The sequence below is a fragment of the Moschus berezovskii genome, chromosome 20 (assembly GCF_049115385.1).
Source record: "Moschus berezovskii isolate FMDL1 chromosome 20, NW_MosBer_1.0, whole genome shotgun sequence".
Classification (NCBI taxonomy): Eukaryota; Metazoa; Chordata; class Mammalia; order Artiodactyla; family Moschidae; genus Moschus; species Moschus berezovskii.
The window spans coordinates 24,762,543-24,779,493 of NC_142479.1; the positions used below are offsets into that span (position 1 = coordinate 24,762,543).

The following is a 16,951-nucleotide window of genomic DNA, read 5'->3' on the forward strand; positions in this document are numbered from 1 at the left end:
CAAAGTACTGGAGCTTCAGCATCAGTCCTTCCAATGAATATTCAGAGCTGATTTCCTTTAGGACTGACTGGTTGGATCTCCCTGCAGTCCAAGGGACTCTCAAGAGTCTTCTCCAACACCACAGTTCAAAAGCATCAACTGTTCGGCGCTCAGCCTTCTTTATGGTCCAACTCTCAAATACGTACATGACTACTGGAAAAACCATAGCTGTGACTAGACAGACCTTTGTTGGCAAAGTAAGGTCTCTGCTTTTATATGCTACGTTTGTCATAGCTTTTCTTCCAAGTAGCAAGCGTCTTTTAATTTTATGGCTGCAGTCACTATCTGCAGTGATTTTGGAGCCCAAGAAAATAAAGAAAATGTTAATAGTAAGTAAATCTTGAAACCAAAGGTTGGGCATAAGTAAGAAGATATATTCTCTGCCATGGCATGTCAAGCATGCCAATCTCTCTGCCTGTTTATTAATTATTATTGAAGTTGCAGCATTTGGTAACCACTATTACTTAGCTTAAATGCATTCCAGGGCTATAGCTGCTACCTTTAATAGACATAGTGGTCAGAAAAATTAGAGAAAGGATTGAATGTTTCAAAATGGGGCACCTAAGAGTACATCTTCATGCCAGTTCTTCACACTTAGCATTCTTCTACTGCCACTCTCAGGCCAGAGCAGTTCTTCAATTTTGAAAATAAAACTTCCAAGAGAATACTAACTCCACTAACTCCATATCCAAAAATGTTTGAAGGGAAGATTGACTAGATGGCTTGTGTGTAGAGATATGAAGAATATGATGGAGAAGTAAAAGCAACAGAATCAAAGGTGATGTTTTAGTCACATGAAGAAATGTAGTGGATTTTGCATTTATATGACTCTTGATGGAAACTTCCTTCACTGTTTCTTAATACATTCCCTTTAGATAAGGTAGTAATGAAAATTAAGTTTTCTCTTTTTTTTTTTTTTTGAAGTATAGTTGACTTACAGTGTTGTGTTCCTGGTGTACAGCACAGTGATTCAGTTATATATATACCTTCTTTCCCATTATGGTTTATAATCAGGGTATTGACTACAGTGCCCTGTGCTATGCAGTAGGAAAGACCTTGTCATTTATCCATTCTATATATAATAGTTGGCGTCTGCTAATCTCAAACCTCCTTTCAACCTTTCCCCACCCCCTTGGCAACCACAGTCTGTTCTCTATGGACTTTTCTGTCTTTCTGTGCTGTTGAAGAGTGGGGGAACTCCTGAGTCCAGACCAGAGTCCCTGTTTGGAACACTAACTATGCCCCCACACACCCTCAGGCTCTCACTAACCAAGAATGAGTATTCTTTATGACTACTTGCCAAATGAAAGATCACTGGACCTAAGGAAACTGCAGAGAAGTTGATGTTTTGGCAGATTCTGCTCATTGGAGCAAGGTTAACTCAGTAACCTCCACCACACTTCCTTTGAAGAGGGAAAATTTTAGCAACTGAAAGATTCTTAAATCTTTGTTAGCATAGACTCTGACAGGACGTTACTGTGACAAGATATTCCTGTCAAAGATGAAAAACTGTTTGACTGTAAATCTCCTTCCCTTTTTAAGAAGCCCAGTGTGCAATCTGAAAAACTCTAGAGGACATCCTACTTACAGGAAGAAGGACCTGTGTGACCTGTTAAATCTCACCCCACTTCCATTTTCAGTGATGCTTTTAGGGTACCATGGAAACCAAGCTGCTGTTGAAATATCCTTCCTTTCTGGGGAATGGGGCCACATGACTAATATCTTCCTACATGTGGCTTCTGCATGTGCTTGGAGAGTCACGTAGACAGAAGAGGTATCTTGGTTCAAAATTGAGATTATTCATGTGGCCCTATAAAATATGTTTTATGTTTTTTATTCTAGTAATTTCCCTTTTAAGAGTTTGTCCTAGGGAAATACTCTGATTTGCTGACAAATTTCATCATAGCATTTGTTAGAGTAGTAAAAAAAAACTAGAAGCAACTTGTATTTGTCTCACATTAGAGGAGTGGTTAAATAAAGCATGGCATAGTGATTGGATAAAATGCTGTGCAATCACTGAAAATGATGATTACCAGAAGTGTTTACACCAACATATATGGAAAGATGCTAATAATATCATGTGAAGTTTTTTATAAAGTAAGATCTAAAATTGCATATCCTGAAAAATATCATATAAAAAGGGCTGAAGAAAATCTGCCAATATTTTGACAGTTTGCCTTTATAAGGTTTCCTGCCTTTTAACATTTTTCACTGCTTTCCAAAATTTCTACATGAATGTTTTATTTGATAAGGAGGAAAAAAATAGGCAATTGCTGTTATTCTTTTAATTTTTTCCCTGTTTGAACCTCATATTCATCAATAGAAAATTAAACTAGATAACTTCTTAGATCTTCTCTTTTTCTAATAGTCTTATAATGTATGAGAGGTATTACTTCATTACTTTATGTTTTGGACTATGGATGAGCTTTCAATCTACCTAGAGAAAAATAAAGGAAGAGGGTGCCAATAAGTAATTTAGACTATTTGAATAATTATAGAGAATCTGGGGCTAGATCCCAAGGGGAACTTTTATTAATAAAAATTACTCTTATCTGCAGATATGTTTTTTCATCCATTTTCTCATTCCTTCCTGTCTCTATCCAACTGTCTAGCCTGTGTGTTGTATAGAAAATATAGTCAGTAAAAGTCAACATTCTTTACCTGCTTACTGTAATTTGTGGTTGGCCATAAAGCATCCCTGGTGGAGATAATATAGATAATGTTTAACTGGCTGTGAGAAAAGAGACAGTACTATATTTGACATACCTCTTTTTCTTTTTTCGCCTAAACTTTAAACTTTTTATCTTATATTGAGATATAGTCAATTAAGAGTGTTGTGGTAGTCTCAGATGAACAGCAAAGGGACTCAGTCATATATATACATGTATCCATTCTCCCCCAAACCCTCCTCCCATCCAGCCTGGCATGTAACATTGAGCAGAGTTCCCTGTGCTATACAATAGGTCCTTGTTGGTTATCCATTTTAAATATAGCAGTGTGTACATGACCTTCCCGACATACCTCTTTTTCTACTGATTCTAACCACCATGATAAATGTTTCTTTATGAAGCATGTCAGTTTTCCCTGGGGAAAGTGTCAGAAAAGAAGTCAATGACTCAAGATCAATCCAGATTTCCCTTTCTGAAAGAGTTTTCCTCGAAGTTCCCCATTTTCAAATAAATTCTTTAGAAATGATTGGTGATGCAATGCTAAACTCTTCATTGCATGATCAATCCCAACCTTGATAGTTTATACGAACATTTGACAGCCTCTGACTCAGCCATCTTCTCATGCAGGGAAAAAGTCACACCTGAAAGCTGTTCTAAACTGAGAGCTCAGGAAGGAAAACTGGAGGGAAATTGCCTCAGGCAAAGAGAACCAATTCACCTCTGGAAGGGAGGAGTAACAAGTAGGGTGAAGGGACCTGAGTATGACCTTTGCCAAAAAGAGACGTTCATTGTTGTGCTTGTCCAGGCTCCACCCTGGGATGTGATCCCTGTGTGTGGTCTCACGGTCATTCATAGTCATGCAATGTGTGCCTCACCCGCTGTGGTTCCTAATTGCTTTCTAAGTGGCAGCCAAGAATGGCAGAGGGAAAAGTTCTTTCTGTTTCATCCTAGGCCCCTCAGTGTCTCCTTCCTCCTGATTCGCACGCCACCTCCTTCCTTATGTTGACCTCCTTGCTTCACAGCCTAGCACGCTGGTTAATAGGACCGCAGAGGTCTGGGCAGGTCTTAGCAAAATCAGATTTTTTTGAGTCTCCTATTCCTTTTGTTAACCATGTCAAATAAAAAGGCACCAAGAGGCAGGAGACAGGTAATGATACTCATGGTGTTTTTTTATATTCATAATTTTGTTTATTTATTTATTTTGGCTGTGCTGTGTCTTCATTGCTGTTCAGGCTTTTCTCTAGTTGTGGTGCTCAGGCTTATGGCGGAGGCTTCTCTTGTTGCAGAGCACAGGCTTTAGGGCGTGTGGGCTTCAGTAGTCACAGCTCCCAGGCTTTTGAGTACAGGCTCAATAGCTCAATAGTTGTGGCGCACGGGCTTAGTTGCTCTTCAGCATACACATGGTGTTTTGATAACTCTTGTGTTATGACTTGGCATCAACATGCAAATAAGTTGTGGCTTTGGGTTTTAACGCCCTGGTGACTGTCCTCTCAAGGTGAGTTTGTCTGTACCCTTTCTTATTTAATCCAGATCTGGCCTCTGTGTTCCAGTGATATTATTTCTCCTAGCCTCTGTAGAGCCTACAGCATACTAATAATGTCCCCTGTCCCTGTTAAAAAAATAAATAACCTCAGCACCCCTGACTTGAAAGCCAGCCCGCATATAAGCTGTTTTCGGATTTCAAAATTGTAAAGTGACAGGCAATTCCTTGTTGGTTTTGTTTTTGTCATTTAGTCGCATGCAGAAATTTTTCCCAAAAAGCTATGGTCATTTTAGTAGAAATTTGATCAAATATGTTATTGATGTGATATCTGAGAGTAAATGTGCACATGCTCTATTTGCTCAGACTCTGGTTTGGTTGTATTTTAAAGTAAAGTAAATGAGGTTGAGTCACCAAGAGAATGATGCGTAGCAGGTGACCATTCTAAACTCCCTCCTACCCCTTCTCCCTCTTCCCCCTGCAGGTTGTAGACGAGCACGAGAGCGTGGAACAGAGTCGGCGAGCACAAGCTGAGCCCATCAACCTGGACAGCTGTCTCCGAGCTTTCACCAGCGAGGAGGAGCTGGGGGAGAACGAGATGTACTACTGCTCCAAGTGTAAGACCCACTGCTTGGCAACCAAGAAGCTAGATCTCTGGAGGCTTCCCCCCATCCTGGTATGTTACAACCCCACCTCTGAGAGACTAGCAGTCTAGCTTGAAGGAAAGGAGCTGTGAACAAATAAGAATTTTTGAGAATAATCTTTCTTGCCACAGTGTTTAAAATGCTTTTGCTGGGGATTCCCTGGCAGTCCCATGTTTTGGACTTGGCAGTTTCATTGGCAGTTCAGTCCCTGGTCAGGGAACTAAGATCCCACAAGCCATGCATTTCAACCAGATATTTACATACATAAAACACTTTTGCTGGTGTATGCAGACATGAATTGTCCTACAGACATTTACTAGTTTTGTATCCTAAAGAGGGTACAGCCTCCAAGGGAAGAGAAGTCATATGGACCAGTAACTGCAGTTGAGTGAGACATGCAAGAAGTGCCCCAAGTGGTACAGCCTGGTGAAGCTGAACTTCTGGAGAAGGTGAAAGCACTTCTAGCTCTCGGGAGAGAGGAAGCTTGAGGCTTGCGCTTTACAGACTATAGAAGAGCAGCGGATCCTGAGCCTCCAATCCCGCTGTGCTTGGTCACATAGGCACAGACACTGCTGAATTAAAATGTGTGTGCACCAGGTACACGGGGTCTAATATGTTCTTTCCGATTTGATGTACTTCTGCCTTCTCCATTCATGGATTAGGAGACTCTCCTGTTGATTGTCAAAAGTTGGAAGTGTCAGTTCTTCCTATTCATTTAAGAAAGTTTTTTTCCAAAAGGGGGGAAATCATATCGATAACCAGACCTTGTGTCTATTTTTTTATTCATATCTTCTTCCTACCACTCTGTGAGACTGAATGTAGACAAGAACAACTCCCCAGGGAAGGAAGCACAAGAAATTACTAACAGGGATTGGCTAGCTCCAGGAATAGCTTCCCTGGTAGCTCAGCTGGTAAAGAATCCACCTGAAAATGCAGGAGATCCCAGTTCAATTCCTGGGTCAGGAAGGTCCCTGGAGAAGGGATAGGCTACCCACTTCAATATTCATGGACTTCCCTGGTGGCTCAGCTGGTAAAGAATCCACCTGCAATTCTGGAGACCTGGGTTTGATCCCTGGGTTGGGAAGATCCCTCCAGGGGGGCATGGAAACCCACTCCAGTATTCTTGCCTGGAGAACCCCCATGGACAGAGAGGAGCCTGGCAGGCTACAGTCCATGAGGTCGCAGGGAGTCAGACACAACTGAGTGACTAAGCACAGTACAGGGATGGGAAGCTGAGCATAGGGACAGGCTTGAGAACAGGTCGGTGGGAAGGGGTAAGGTTTAGTTTTTTTAATTGAGGTATATAGTTAACATGGAGTTAAATTCATAGATTTAAAATATCTAGTTTGATGAATTTTGACAATTATTTATACTCATATGACCATCGCATAAAACATATCATGAAGTATCAGCATTTATAAAACTGTGTTTTTGAGACAGGAGACTCAGGTTCAATCCCTGGGTTGGGAACATCCCCTGAAGAAGGAAATGGAAACCCACTCCAATATCTTTGCCTAGGAAATCCCACAGACAGAGGAATCACTCTGGCAGGCTACAGTTCAGTCCATAGAATCACAAAGAGTCAGACATGACTTAGCAACTAAACACAAAGAATAATGAGGAGTAAATAGCATGTTGATAGCTTGATGGGCTTTTGTTACATCCACATACCAGCGTGGCCCTTAGGGATTCTCTTTATGTAAATAGTAAATAGTTAAGCTTTTAAGGTAGAGGTAGCCACCCAAATATCTGTGCCCACAATCAGTTCAGTTCAGTCACTCAGTCATGTCTGACTCTTTGTGACCCCATGGACTACAGCACGCCAGGCTTCCCTGTCCATCACCAACTCCCGGAGCTTACTCAAACTCCTGTCCATTGAGTCGGTGATGCCATCCAGCCATCTCATCCTCTGTCATCGCCTTCTCCTGCCCTCAATCTTACCCAGCATCAGGGTCTTTTCCAGTGAGTCAGCTCTTCACATCAGGGGGCCAGAGTATTGGAGTTTCAGCTTCAGCATCAGTCCTTCCAATGAATTTTCAGAACTGATTTTCTTTAGGATTGACTGGTTGGATCTCCTTGCAGTCCAAGGGACTCTCAAGAGTATGCTCACAATAGGGAGCATAATACCACTGTGTTTAAGCCTGAAGAAATTCATTGCTTTTGAAAAAAAAGAGAGAAGCCAGAAAGGAGAAGGGAGATTCTTATGCTCTTCAGGACAGTAAAACACCCTGATTGCAGCCAACAGAAATGTTAAGAAAGGAGAGGCCTCCTGTTGGAGGCTGGGTAACTTTCATCTGTTAAAAACGCCTCTGCTTTTCTTCAAATGATTCAGTCTATAGTATTCTAGCCTCGTGTATTTGTGAATGGATGGTATTGGAGACAGGTAAAGGTCAGTGTGAGTCACAATCCCAGAGGACATGGAAGCAAAGGCTCCTATGATGCTGAAAACATTTGGGAGAGGTTTGTATGCACACCGATTATGAAATTAGGGGGATTACTGTTTTAGCCACATAGCGAAAGGGCAGTGTCCTCTTAACTAGGTTACATAAGAAAATATATTCTTTGGGGGGAAAAAGACATATTTTTGGAACATTTACACGTTTTAGACTTTTTTTTAGTATGTAATTTGTATCTTCATAATATGTTAATGCAACTGTTTTCTCTTCTTCTCCAGATTATTCATCTCAAACGATTTCAGTTTGTAAATGGTCGATGGATAAAATCACAGAAAATTGTTAAATTTCCTCGTGAAAGTTTTGACCCTAGTGCTTTTCTGGTGCCAAGGGACCCAGCTCTCTGTCAGCGTAAACCACTCACACCCCAGGGGGATGACCTCTCTGAGCCCAGGATCCCAGCAGGAGAAGTGAAGAAAGCAGATGCTCAGAACTCCACTGGGGAAGACACCGTGCTCCTGAGTAAAAGCCCGTCCTCACTGAGTGCCAACATCATCAGTAGTCCTAAAGGTGAGGAGCCCAAGCCTCACTCCGGAGGGGGGCTTTCCTGGGAACCCTCTAGGCTGCACGTTTCCCTCCATCTTCCACTCTAGAGCAACAGCTTGGTTGTACCAGGATCCTTCTGGACTCAGATCTGTCTACATTTGAGATGTGTGAGTTTTAGCAAGAGATACAGCCTCACTAAATCTCTTTTCTTATTCATAAAAAGAAGAAAATACTAAGTTCACAGGTTGAGAAATTGATACATCAAGAGTTAAGCACTGTAGAGACTTCCCTGGTGGTCTAGGGGTTAAGAATCCACTTGCAGTGCAAGGATCCGGGGTTCAGTGCCTGGTGGGGGAACTAAGCTCCCACCTGCTGCAGGACAACTAAGCCCAAGCACCTCCATTGCTGAGCTCAGGCACTGCAAGGAAGATCCCTCATGCTGTAACCAGGACCCAGTGCAGCCAAATAAATAAATATTATTAATAAAATGGAGAGTAAAGCACTTTACATAGTGCCTGGCATTTGGTGATTATGAATGATAGTTGTCATCCTTGTTTCCTTATATCAGAGGTTCTCAAAGTAAAATTTGGGGAAACCCCTAGAGGGTGCCTGAGACCCTTTCTGAAGATCAGAACTGTTTTCATAAAAATACTAAGTATTTGGGAATTCACTAGCAGTCTGGTAGTTAGGACTCGGCGCTTTCAGTGCTGTAGCCCCAAGTTCAGTCCCTGGTAAGGAAACAAAAGATGCCACAAGCCATACAGTGCAGCCAAAAAAAAAAAAAAAACCCAAAAGCTAAGTATTTGCCTTTTCACTCTCATTCTCTCATAGGTTGACTTAGAGCCAACATATATGTGATATTGTCAATGAAATATATGTGTCTTGTGTTTCTCAAATTCCTCAATTTTAACTTCTAGTATGGTAAATATATAACATGGTAAATATTGATAAATGGAACTCACAAAAACAAAAGTTCTCAAGATCCTCAACAATTTTTAAGGGTATATAAGGGAGTCAGGAGCTGTTTGAGACCCGCTCCTTTGCAGGATTGTTGTGAGAGATAGAGATAATAAAGTTTCTGATGTCACGCCTTGCAGGAGTAAGTGCTTGATAATTTGTGGTCATATTTTTTAATCTAAAGAATATATATTTGTCAAATCCCTTCAGCTAATATTATTTTGAACTGAATCTGCCCTAAATCATCTTTCTGCTCTTTTTCTAAGTCCATACTTACCTGTACTTCACATTTTCAGGACATTGCTGCCTTGAGAGGGTTGGCATTGAGGAAGACAAGATTGTAACTTATTGGCCACATATTAGGAGTAAAGCCTAGCCAGTCAGGATGCCCCTGTCTTTACCTTTTTGTGTACACTTGTGCAGTTGACTGCAGAGTTAGCTTTTGGTGGCTGGTTTAACTTGTGACATTTGGATTTATCTTTTCTTCTCTTTCACAGGTTCACCATCTACATCAAGAAAAAGTGGAACCAGCTGTCCCTCCAGCAAAAACAGCAGCCCTAACAGCAGCCCTCGGACTCTAGGGAGGAGCAAAGGGAGGCTCCGCCTACCCCAAATTGGCAGCAAAAACAAATTGTCAAGTAGTAAGGAAAACTTGGATGCCAGCAAAGAGAACGGGGCTGGGCACGTTTGTGAGCTGTCTGATGCCTTGAGCCGAGGGCACATGCTGGGGGGCAGCCAGCCCGAGCTGGTCACCTTGCAGGACCACGAAGTAACTTTGGCCAATGGATTCCTTTATGAGCATGAGGCATGTGGCAATGGCTACAGCAATGGTCAGCTTGAAAACCACAGTGAAGAAGACAGTACTGACGACCAAAGAGAAGATATTCATGTTAAGCCTATTTATAACCTATATGCAATTTCGGTAAGTGGTTTCTTGTATGATTTTTAGAATGATCTAAATGTGTTATTTTGTTTTCTACCTTTTCAGTGGTTGGTTTGTTCATCTTTATTCATTCATCATTTTTTCAGAGCCTGCTTGTTTGTTAGGCATTGAGCTTGGTGACAGACTAAGTTAGCAGTAAATATCTTGGCCTTTTGGGTAGAATCCAAGATGCTCACAGTTTAATAAAGGAAACAGTCAAGTAATCTTCTAGGTGGAGTCACAGGCTTAAGCCATTCAGAAGTGTGTGTTTCTGAGGGAGTTTTGCTTTCCAAAAATAATTACAACAATAGAATGGTAAGATTCAAAGTTTTAAAATTTTCAGTTTTCCTTCTTGGTTTGTTTTTGGAAGAAGGAAAACACTTTTCCTTGGATTGGGTCCTGGTAGTTGCCCTGGCCTGAGTATTGCCAACTACTAATCCACCTCCACTTCCTTCTCTCTTACAGTGCCATTCAGGAATTCTGGGCGGGGGCCATTACGTCACTTATGCCAAAAACCCGAATAGCAAGTGGTACTGTTACAATGACAGCAGCTGTAAGGTAAATGTCCCCGATCTTTTAATAAAAGAAACAGAAATGTCAGCAGATCTAGAGGTCATTTGTTGAAATAATGAATTTTCTCCAGAATCATTGTTGTTTAGTCACTAAGTCATGTCCTACTCTTTGCAACCCCATAGACTGTAGCACACCAGGCTCCTCTGTCCATGGGATTCTCCAGGCAAGAATGCTGGAGTGGGTTGCTATTTTCTTCTCCAAGGATTCTTCCTGGACCAGGGATCAAACCTATGTCTCCTGCATTGGCAGGCAGATTCTTTACCACTGAGCTACCAGGGAAGTCCTTTCTCCTGATTAGGAAGTAGTTGTGTCTATTAGAATCCTTTTATAGATGTCTTCAATATAAAGGAGTAAAAGTGACACGCAGGGAATTCCCTGGCAGTCCAGTGGCTGAGACTCGTCAGGGCCTGGGTTCCATCCCTGGTCAGGGAACTAAAATCCCACAAGCCACACAGCATGCTCCTTCACCCCAAAAAAGCGGTATGTAGAGCAGAAAATGAAAACAGTGAAAAAATAGAAGGTATTGATTAATAAGAAAAAGTTCTTATCTTTTGAGCTATTAGAATTTGATGTGTTATTTTGTTTTCTATCATTCTTTTGACTTGTCTATGGCTTGTATATTTTCCCAAAACCAACCATTGAAAATAATGGTTCTTATTTTAGGGACAGGTATGAGATAGCCAAAATATTAAGCTGATTGGAAGCAGTCAGTCAGTTTTAGTCATGAAAGAGGGTTGGTCCTCCCTTCCCTGGTGAGGATTTAGAGTCAGCGTGTGTGCTGTGTGCTTAGTCGCTCAGTTGTGTCTGACTCTTTGCAACCCCGTGAACTTGGGTCCACCAGGCTCTTCTGTCCATTGGGATTCTCCAGGCAAGAATACTGGAGTGAGTTGCATTCCCTCCTCCAGGGGATCTTCCCCCCCAGGGATTTAACCCAGATTTCCCGCATTGCAGGCAGATTATTTACCGTCTGAGCCACCAGGCAAGCCCAGCTTTTTTGTTAAAGACTTTTCTTGCTCCTCCAGGAACTTCACCCTGATGAAATTGACACCGACTCTGCCTACATTCTTTTCTATGAGCAGCAGGGGATAGACTATGCACAATTTCTGCCAAAGATCGATGGCAAAAAGATGGCAGACACAAGCAGCATGGACGAAGACTTCGAGTCTGATTACAAAAAGTACTGTGTGTTACAGTGAAGCTACCACTCTGGCTGCTAGGTAGACTGGTGAGGAGGGAGATGACTCCCTGTAGCTGACATTTGGCAAAAGCATTGCTGAAAGGCAAGCTCAATGTGTACTTATTTTATCCTGTGACCCTGAAGCACAAAATAAAAAAAACCCTAATTAAAATAGCAGTTAACATACCAGTAGTAATAATTTTGTTTGGAAGTGTCTCACATAAGCTCCCTGGTAGAGAGCTTTCAGGCAGACCCCACCATTAGCCTGTAAACAAAAGGGTTTGGCACCAGCCACCTGGGACCAAATAACTAAATTGTGCTTGTCCAGATATGAACAACCCTGTAGTGGATATAGTTTACCAATAGTCATAACAGAATACTACGAATCTCCTTGGAGTCAAAGTAAAACAAAAAATTATAATGTTGTCTGGGGACGACATGATATGCTACCTCCTTTTTCCTGAAGTTTTATTCCATTGTAGCGACTGACACGATGGAGAAAGCGAGATCATGAAGGCGTGCGAAGGATTCTTACAGCATGGACACAGATTTTTCAATTTACTTTTTAAACCATTTTCCCACTCTTTCTATGTCTTCATTGCTTTTTGTTTTTGTTGTTGTGTTTGTGTCTGAGACACAACCAGTCATTGTATTTGAGACATATATAAGTGGTCAGTCTGAAAGGGAGGCTCTCTTAAGAGCTGCGTGCCTTCTCCCCAGGGCCTTGGTTGGGAGACCCTGTAGGAAAAAAAAAAGCATCGTGGGAGATCCAGCTAAAATAAAATAGCCCTCCAGATAGAGGTGGCTTGCTTTGAGGGTACTTCAAGTGCCCTCAAAAACGTACCCGCCCACTGCTGAGGGTGGGAGCGGGTGGCGGCCGACATTGATACCACCCTTCCATGCACTGTTACAGTGTCTGAGAGGGAACGGGGCCACGAAGCTAGATGGTGTTTTGCAGTTAGTGGTTGTTTGTTCTTTGTTTCTTTGTCTTGCACTTTAAAAAAAGAATACGTGCAAATGAACTTTTCAAAACTTGTTCATATTTGATGGCTGTAAGGGCTATAAATTAACTTGATGGGAGTATTTCCCCCTATCATATTAAATTTAAAAACAAAACACATCCCATACGTTGATAATGTATAAGTATTTTTAATGCAGTTGGGGGATTTAGGAAGTAAACTTTTTGTTTGCATCTCCATTTGCTTTTTTTTGAATAGTACTGGTCATCAAAAGTTATGTTTCTTTGCTCACTTCATTTTATCCTCCAATAATTCAAGACTGGAACAAAAATATAAATGTTATTTATTTCAGGCAGCATTTTTTTCTGTGTTGTTTCTAAATATATATTCAAGGTAAATATTTCACTTTTTTTATTCATCTGGACCCTGGAAGTTGATTTTCATTAACTGTCAGATTCCATTACCCTTCCTTCCTCATTGATAGTAGGTACCAATGTAATAAAGCGTTTGTGTTTTGATACCTAAGGTCAATTACTAACCAGTTCTCAGAGCATTTACAAAGGTAAATGGCTGAGTTGAAAGCCTATTCAGAAGAAGACTATAAGTGCAAGTAGGAAGGAGTGGCCTAAATGCTATAATATAATGAAGTCAGACAAAATGCAGACTTCAGAGTTTCCTGATTTTCAGTGTATAAAATCTGTCCATTCTTAACTGGACAAGTCCCATGAAAAAGTGGAAGATTTTAAATAATTTCCTTACAGATGTTTTATTTAAGCAGGTAGCACAATCTACTAATGTTGTTTGATCTGTGTTTGTTACATTGGTTGTAATTAATTTTTTTAATTCATGACTAGCAGAAAATTTATTAAATTAACTAACTACATTCACCTTGTAAATTACTGTATAAAACTTGTTGACAATGCACTGACTTTAGAAAGATGTTAATGTACATAAATAGAGTGTAAATAAAATAGTGTTGATGTATTGAAATATGAACTGTATAAAAAAGTATTGGTAATTGTATATGGAGTGTACCTGTTTCTCTGTAACTATTATCCAAACAAATTAAATACTGTGGATGCATCTGTGTGCTCTTTTTCCTCTATACAAGTAAACACAAAAATGTCAAATTCTTTAGCCTTCCTCTCTGTGACCCTGTTTTAATTCTCCTATTTGAATACCTGCCTGACTTACAGTGTTGGAGGTTCCGTGTCTGAGAGAATGGAAGGTGTGTTGAATGTAGAACAAAGTACTTGCAGTGACCAGATAAATTTGTTTCACATCCCTGTTAGGAAATTGTTTGGAAGGCATTGAAAGGGTTCAGGAGAAGAGTAGCTTGCTCATTTGAAACTGAGAATTGAAGAAGGAGTTTTTTCAATAGTTTTCATGCAGATTAAGGAATAAAGTGAAGAAGAGGTGCACTTCTTACATACATGACGCCTAGAGATAATCCTTAGTTTTTAAGGGATGCTGAGAAACCAGGGATATATCCCAGGTTGTCCTTCTGAGAGGTCTCCAGGGAGCCCATTGACAGTGTTAAGAAGTTAAAGACTTAGAGTTATGGGACCTTCACATTCAGTCCTGTTTATTTACCTTTTAAATCAGAATATCTGCCTCTTGGGCTCATTTTTAGGAAATGAGGTATACAAATGCCTGACACAGTTTCTTGGTAAGTGCTCAGTGAATGTGAAATCCTACCCCCATGAGATTCAGTCCTATTTGACAAGGAGATTTATGTATTCGCTTATTATACTGACAATTTAATATCTCTGTGCTTACATTCTCCAAAACACAGCCACAGACATTAAAAATGTATAGAATGAAACATGTTGAATCAGCAAGCAGTAGTAGGTAGCTTGTTTAACGAAACGAATAAACAGAAAAAGGATCCAAAATGAAGCACCACTTCTAAAGTGCGGTCTGTGTCTCTCGCTTTTTAAATGACCACCTTGAATATCTTCATCCTTGTATCTCAAACATTGTTCCTGGCACACAGGAAGTCAGTAATATATAATGTTTTAATGAAAGAGTAAGAATAAGGGACAAGTTTGGAAAGAAACAGCATAGAAAGATGGGCAGGTGTTTCGCTTCTAGTTCCTGATGGCCCTGTGACTTGAGAGTGGCCATCAGCCTCCCAGCCTCTCTGGCTAAGGCAATTCAACAGGGAATCTCTCTTCCACTTGGCGGCATTGCTCACTTCGTTGTATATACCATTGAACAGGAGCAAGTAGATGAGTTGGCTTATTTTCCCTAACTGTTTTAAAGGTTAAATAAGAATTTAACTAGACTAGAGCCAGAACGTGCAGCTTAGGGAACAAAGATCCCAGCTTTCCTCGATGATGTTTCACCAGGTAGGTTCCTTCGTATAGAAATTACGAGGTCAGAAATGTACCTACCTCTGTGATGAGAGACCCATACAAGACGGTGCAATAAAAAAGAGGCTGCCAGGCTTCCCTAGTGGTTTAGTGGTTAAGACTCCACCTGCCAAGGCAGGGGACATGGGTTTGATCCCTGGTTCGGGAAGATCCCACATGCTTCAGAGCAACTAAGCCTTCATGCCTGGAGCCCATGCTGCACAACAAGAGAAGTCATCACAATGAGAAGCCTGCACACCTCAATGAAGAGTAGCCCCTGCTCACCTCAACTGGAGAAAGCCCTCAAGCAGCAGTGAAGACATAGGGTAGCCAAAAATAAATCTTTAAAAAACAAATGAAAAAAATGCTGCCTTTAGATTTCGTAGCAGTGGAAAGCAAGGTAATAAATAGTGCAGTAGTTGCACATTCAGAGGCCCATAGGGGCTAGGTTGGGAGCAGAGTGTCAGAGAAGTTGGTCCCACCATGGAGAATGGGAAACAGTGGGGACTGGTGAGTTCTAGGGCACCCATCCCATCTGAGGGCTGCATTTGATTGTTGCCATGCAGCAATGTAGGCCCCAGCATTACCAAACCTCTAACACCCCGAAGAGAAGCCAGAAACCCAGGTATTTATACAGAACATCCAATTTAGAAATGTTGACAGGGCTTTGTTTTGTTAATGTTTAAACATCATACTGTCTAAACAAAAGTTACTTGCAAGCCAGATACTAGTCACCGGTTTTATGCCCTCTGGTAAGTAGAAAGGCTTAGAGTCCATTATCAGGGTCAGATTCTGCCTCTTGCCATATTACAACTGTGCACTAAAACAAGTTCTTCATTTTTGCTTTTTTATTCCAGTGTGTTTATGTCTTCTCTCTTTTATTCTTTTTTTTTAACTTTTATTTTATATTGGAGTACAGCCAATTAACAATGTTGTGATGGTTTCAGATCAACAGCAGAGGGACTCAGTCACACATATACATGTATCCATTCTCATCCAACAGACTGGTTCCAAATTGGGAAACAAGTACGTCAAGGCTGTATAGTGTCACCCTGCTTATTTAATTTAAATGCAGAGTACATCATGCAAAATGCTGGACATCCAGCACAAGCTGGAATCAAGATTGCAGGGAGAAATATCAATAACCTCAGATACACAGATGACACTACCCTTATGCCAGAAAGTGAAGAGGAACTAAAGAGCCTCTTGATGAAAATGAAAGAGGAGAGTGAAAAACCTGGCTTAAAAGTCAGGCTTAAACATTCAGAAAACAAAGATCATGGCATCCAGTCCCATCACTTGATGGCAAATAGATAAGGAAACAGTGACAGACTTTATTTTCTTGGGCTCCAAAATCACTGCAGATGGTGACTGCAGCCATGAAATTAAAAGACGCTTGCTCCTTGGAAGAAAAGCTATAAAAAACCTAGACAGCATATTAAAAAGCAGAGACAGTACTTTGACAACTAAGGTCCATCTAGTCAAAGCTATGGTTTTTCCAGTAGTCATGTATGGATGTGAGAGTTGGACCATAAAGAAGGCTGAATGCCGAAGAATTGATGCCTTTCAACTGTGGTGTTGGAGAAGACTCTTGAGAGTCCCTTGGATTGCAAGAAGGTCAAACCAGTCAATCCTAAAGGAAATCAACCCTGAATATTCTTTGGAAGGAATGATGTTGAAGCTGAAGCTCCAATACTTTGACCACCTGATTGCAAAAAGCCAACTGATTAGCAGAGACCCTGATGCTGAGAAAGACTGAAGGCAGGAGGAGAAGGGGCAACAGAGGATGAGATAGTTGGATGGCATCACCAACTCAATAGACATGAGTTAGAGCAAACTTCGGGAGTTGGTAATGGACAGGGAAGCCTGGTGTGCTGCAGTCCATGGGGTCGAAAAGAGTCAGACATGACTGAGCGACTGAACTAAACTGATTCTCCCCCAAACTCCCCTCTCATTCAGGCTGTCACATAACCTTGAGCAGAGTTCCATGTCCTATAACAGTAAGTCCTAAAACAAGTCCTTCATGCCCTCAGATTTCTCATGCCCAATGAGAATACCACTTCAAAATGTTATTAGAAGGAATAAATAATGAATGTAAATAGGCACAGGCCCTGACACCTATTGGGTACCCAAATCACAGTATTCTTTCCCCACTTAGAGCAGCAGAACACAGGTATACCGTAACTAATACTAGGATCAAACTCATTACCAGTCAGGAAGCATACGACATAGGAGTGC

General features: G+C 41.1%; 1 protein-coding gene across 2 annotated transcripts in view; it reads left to right on the top strand.

The window, feature by feature from the left end:
* Positions 1-13,442, top strand: part of USP32 (ubiquitin specific peptidase 32) — a 204,690-nt gene extending 191,248 nt beyond the window's left edge. For both annotated transcript variants that reach the window (XM_088828648.1, XM_055400253.2), the window contains exons 30-34: positions 4,673-4,864; positions 7,507-7,795; positions 9,226-9,650; positions 10,116-10,208; positions 11,246-13,442. In XM_088828648.1, the coding sequence (XP_088684774.1) occupies positions 4,673-4,864; positions 7,507-7,795; positions 9,226-9,650; positions 10,116-10,208; positions 11,246-11,419 (1,173 nt within the window). In that variant the 3' untranslated portion in view covers positions 11,420-13,442. The remainder of the gene's footprint in view (positions 1-4,672; positions 4,865-7,506; positions 7,796-9,225; positions 9,651-10,115; positions 10,209-11,245) is intronic.
* Positions 13,443-16,951: the final 3,509 nt, after the last annotated feature.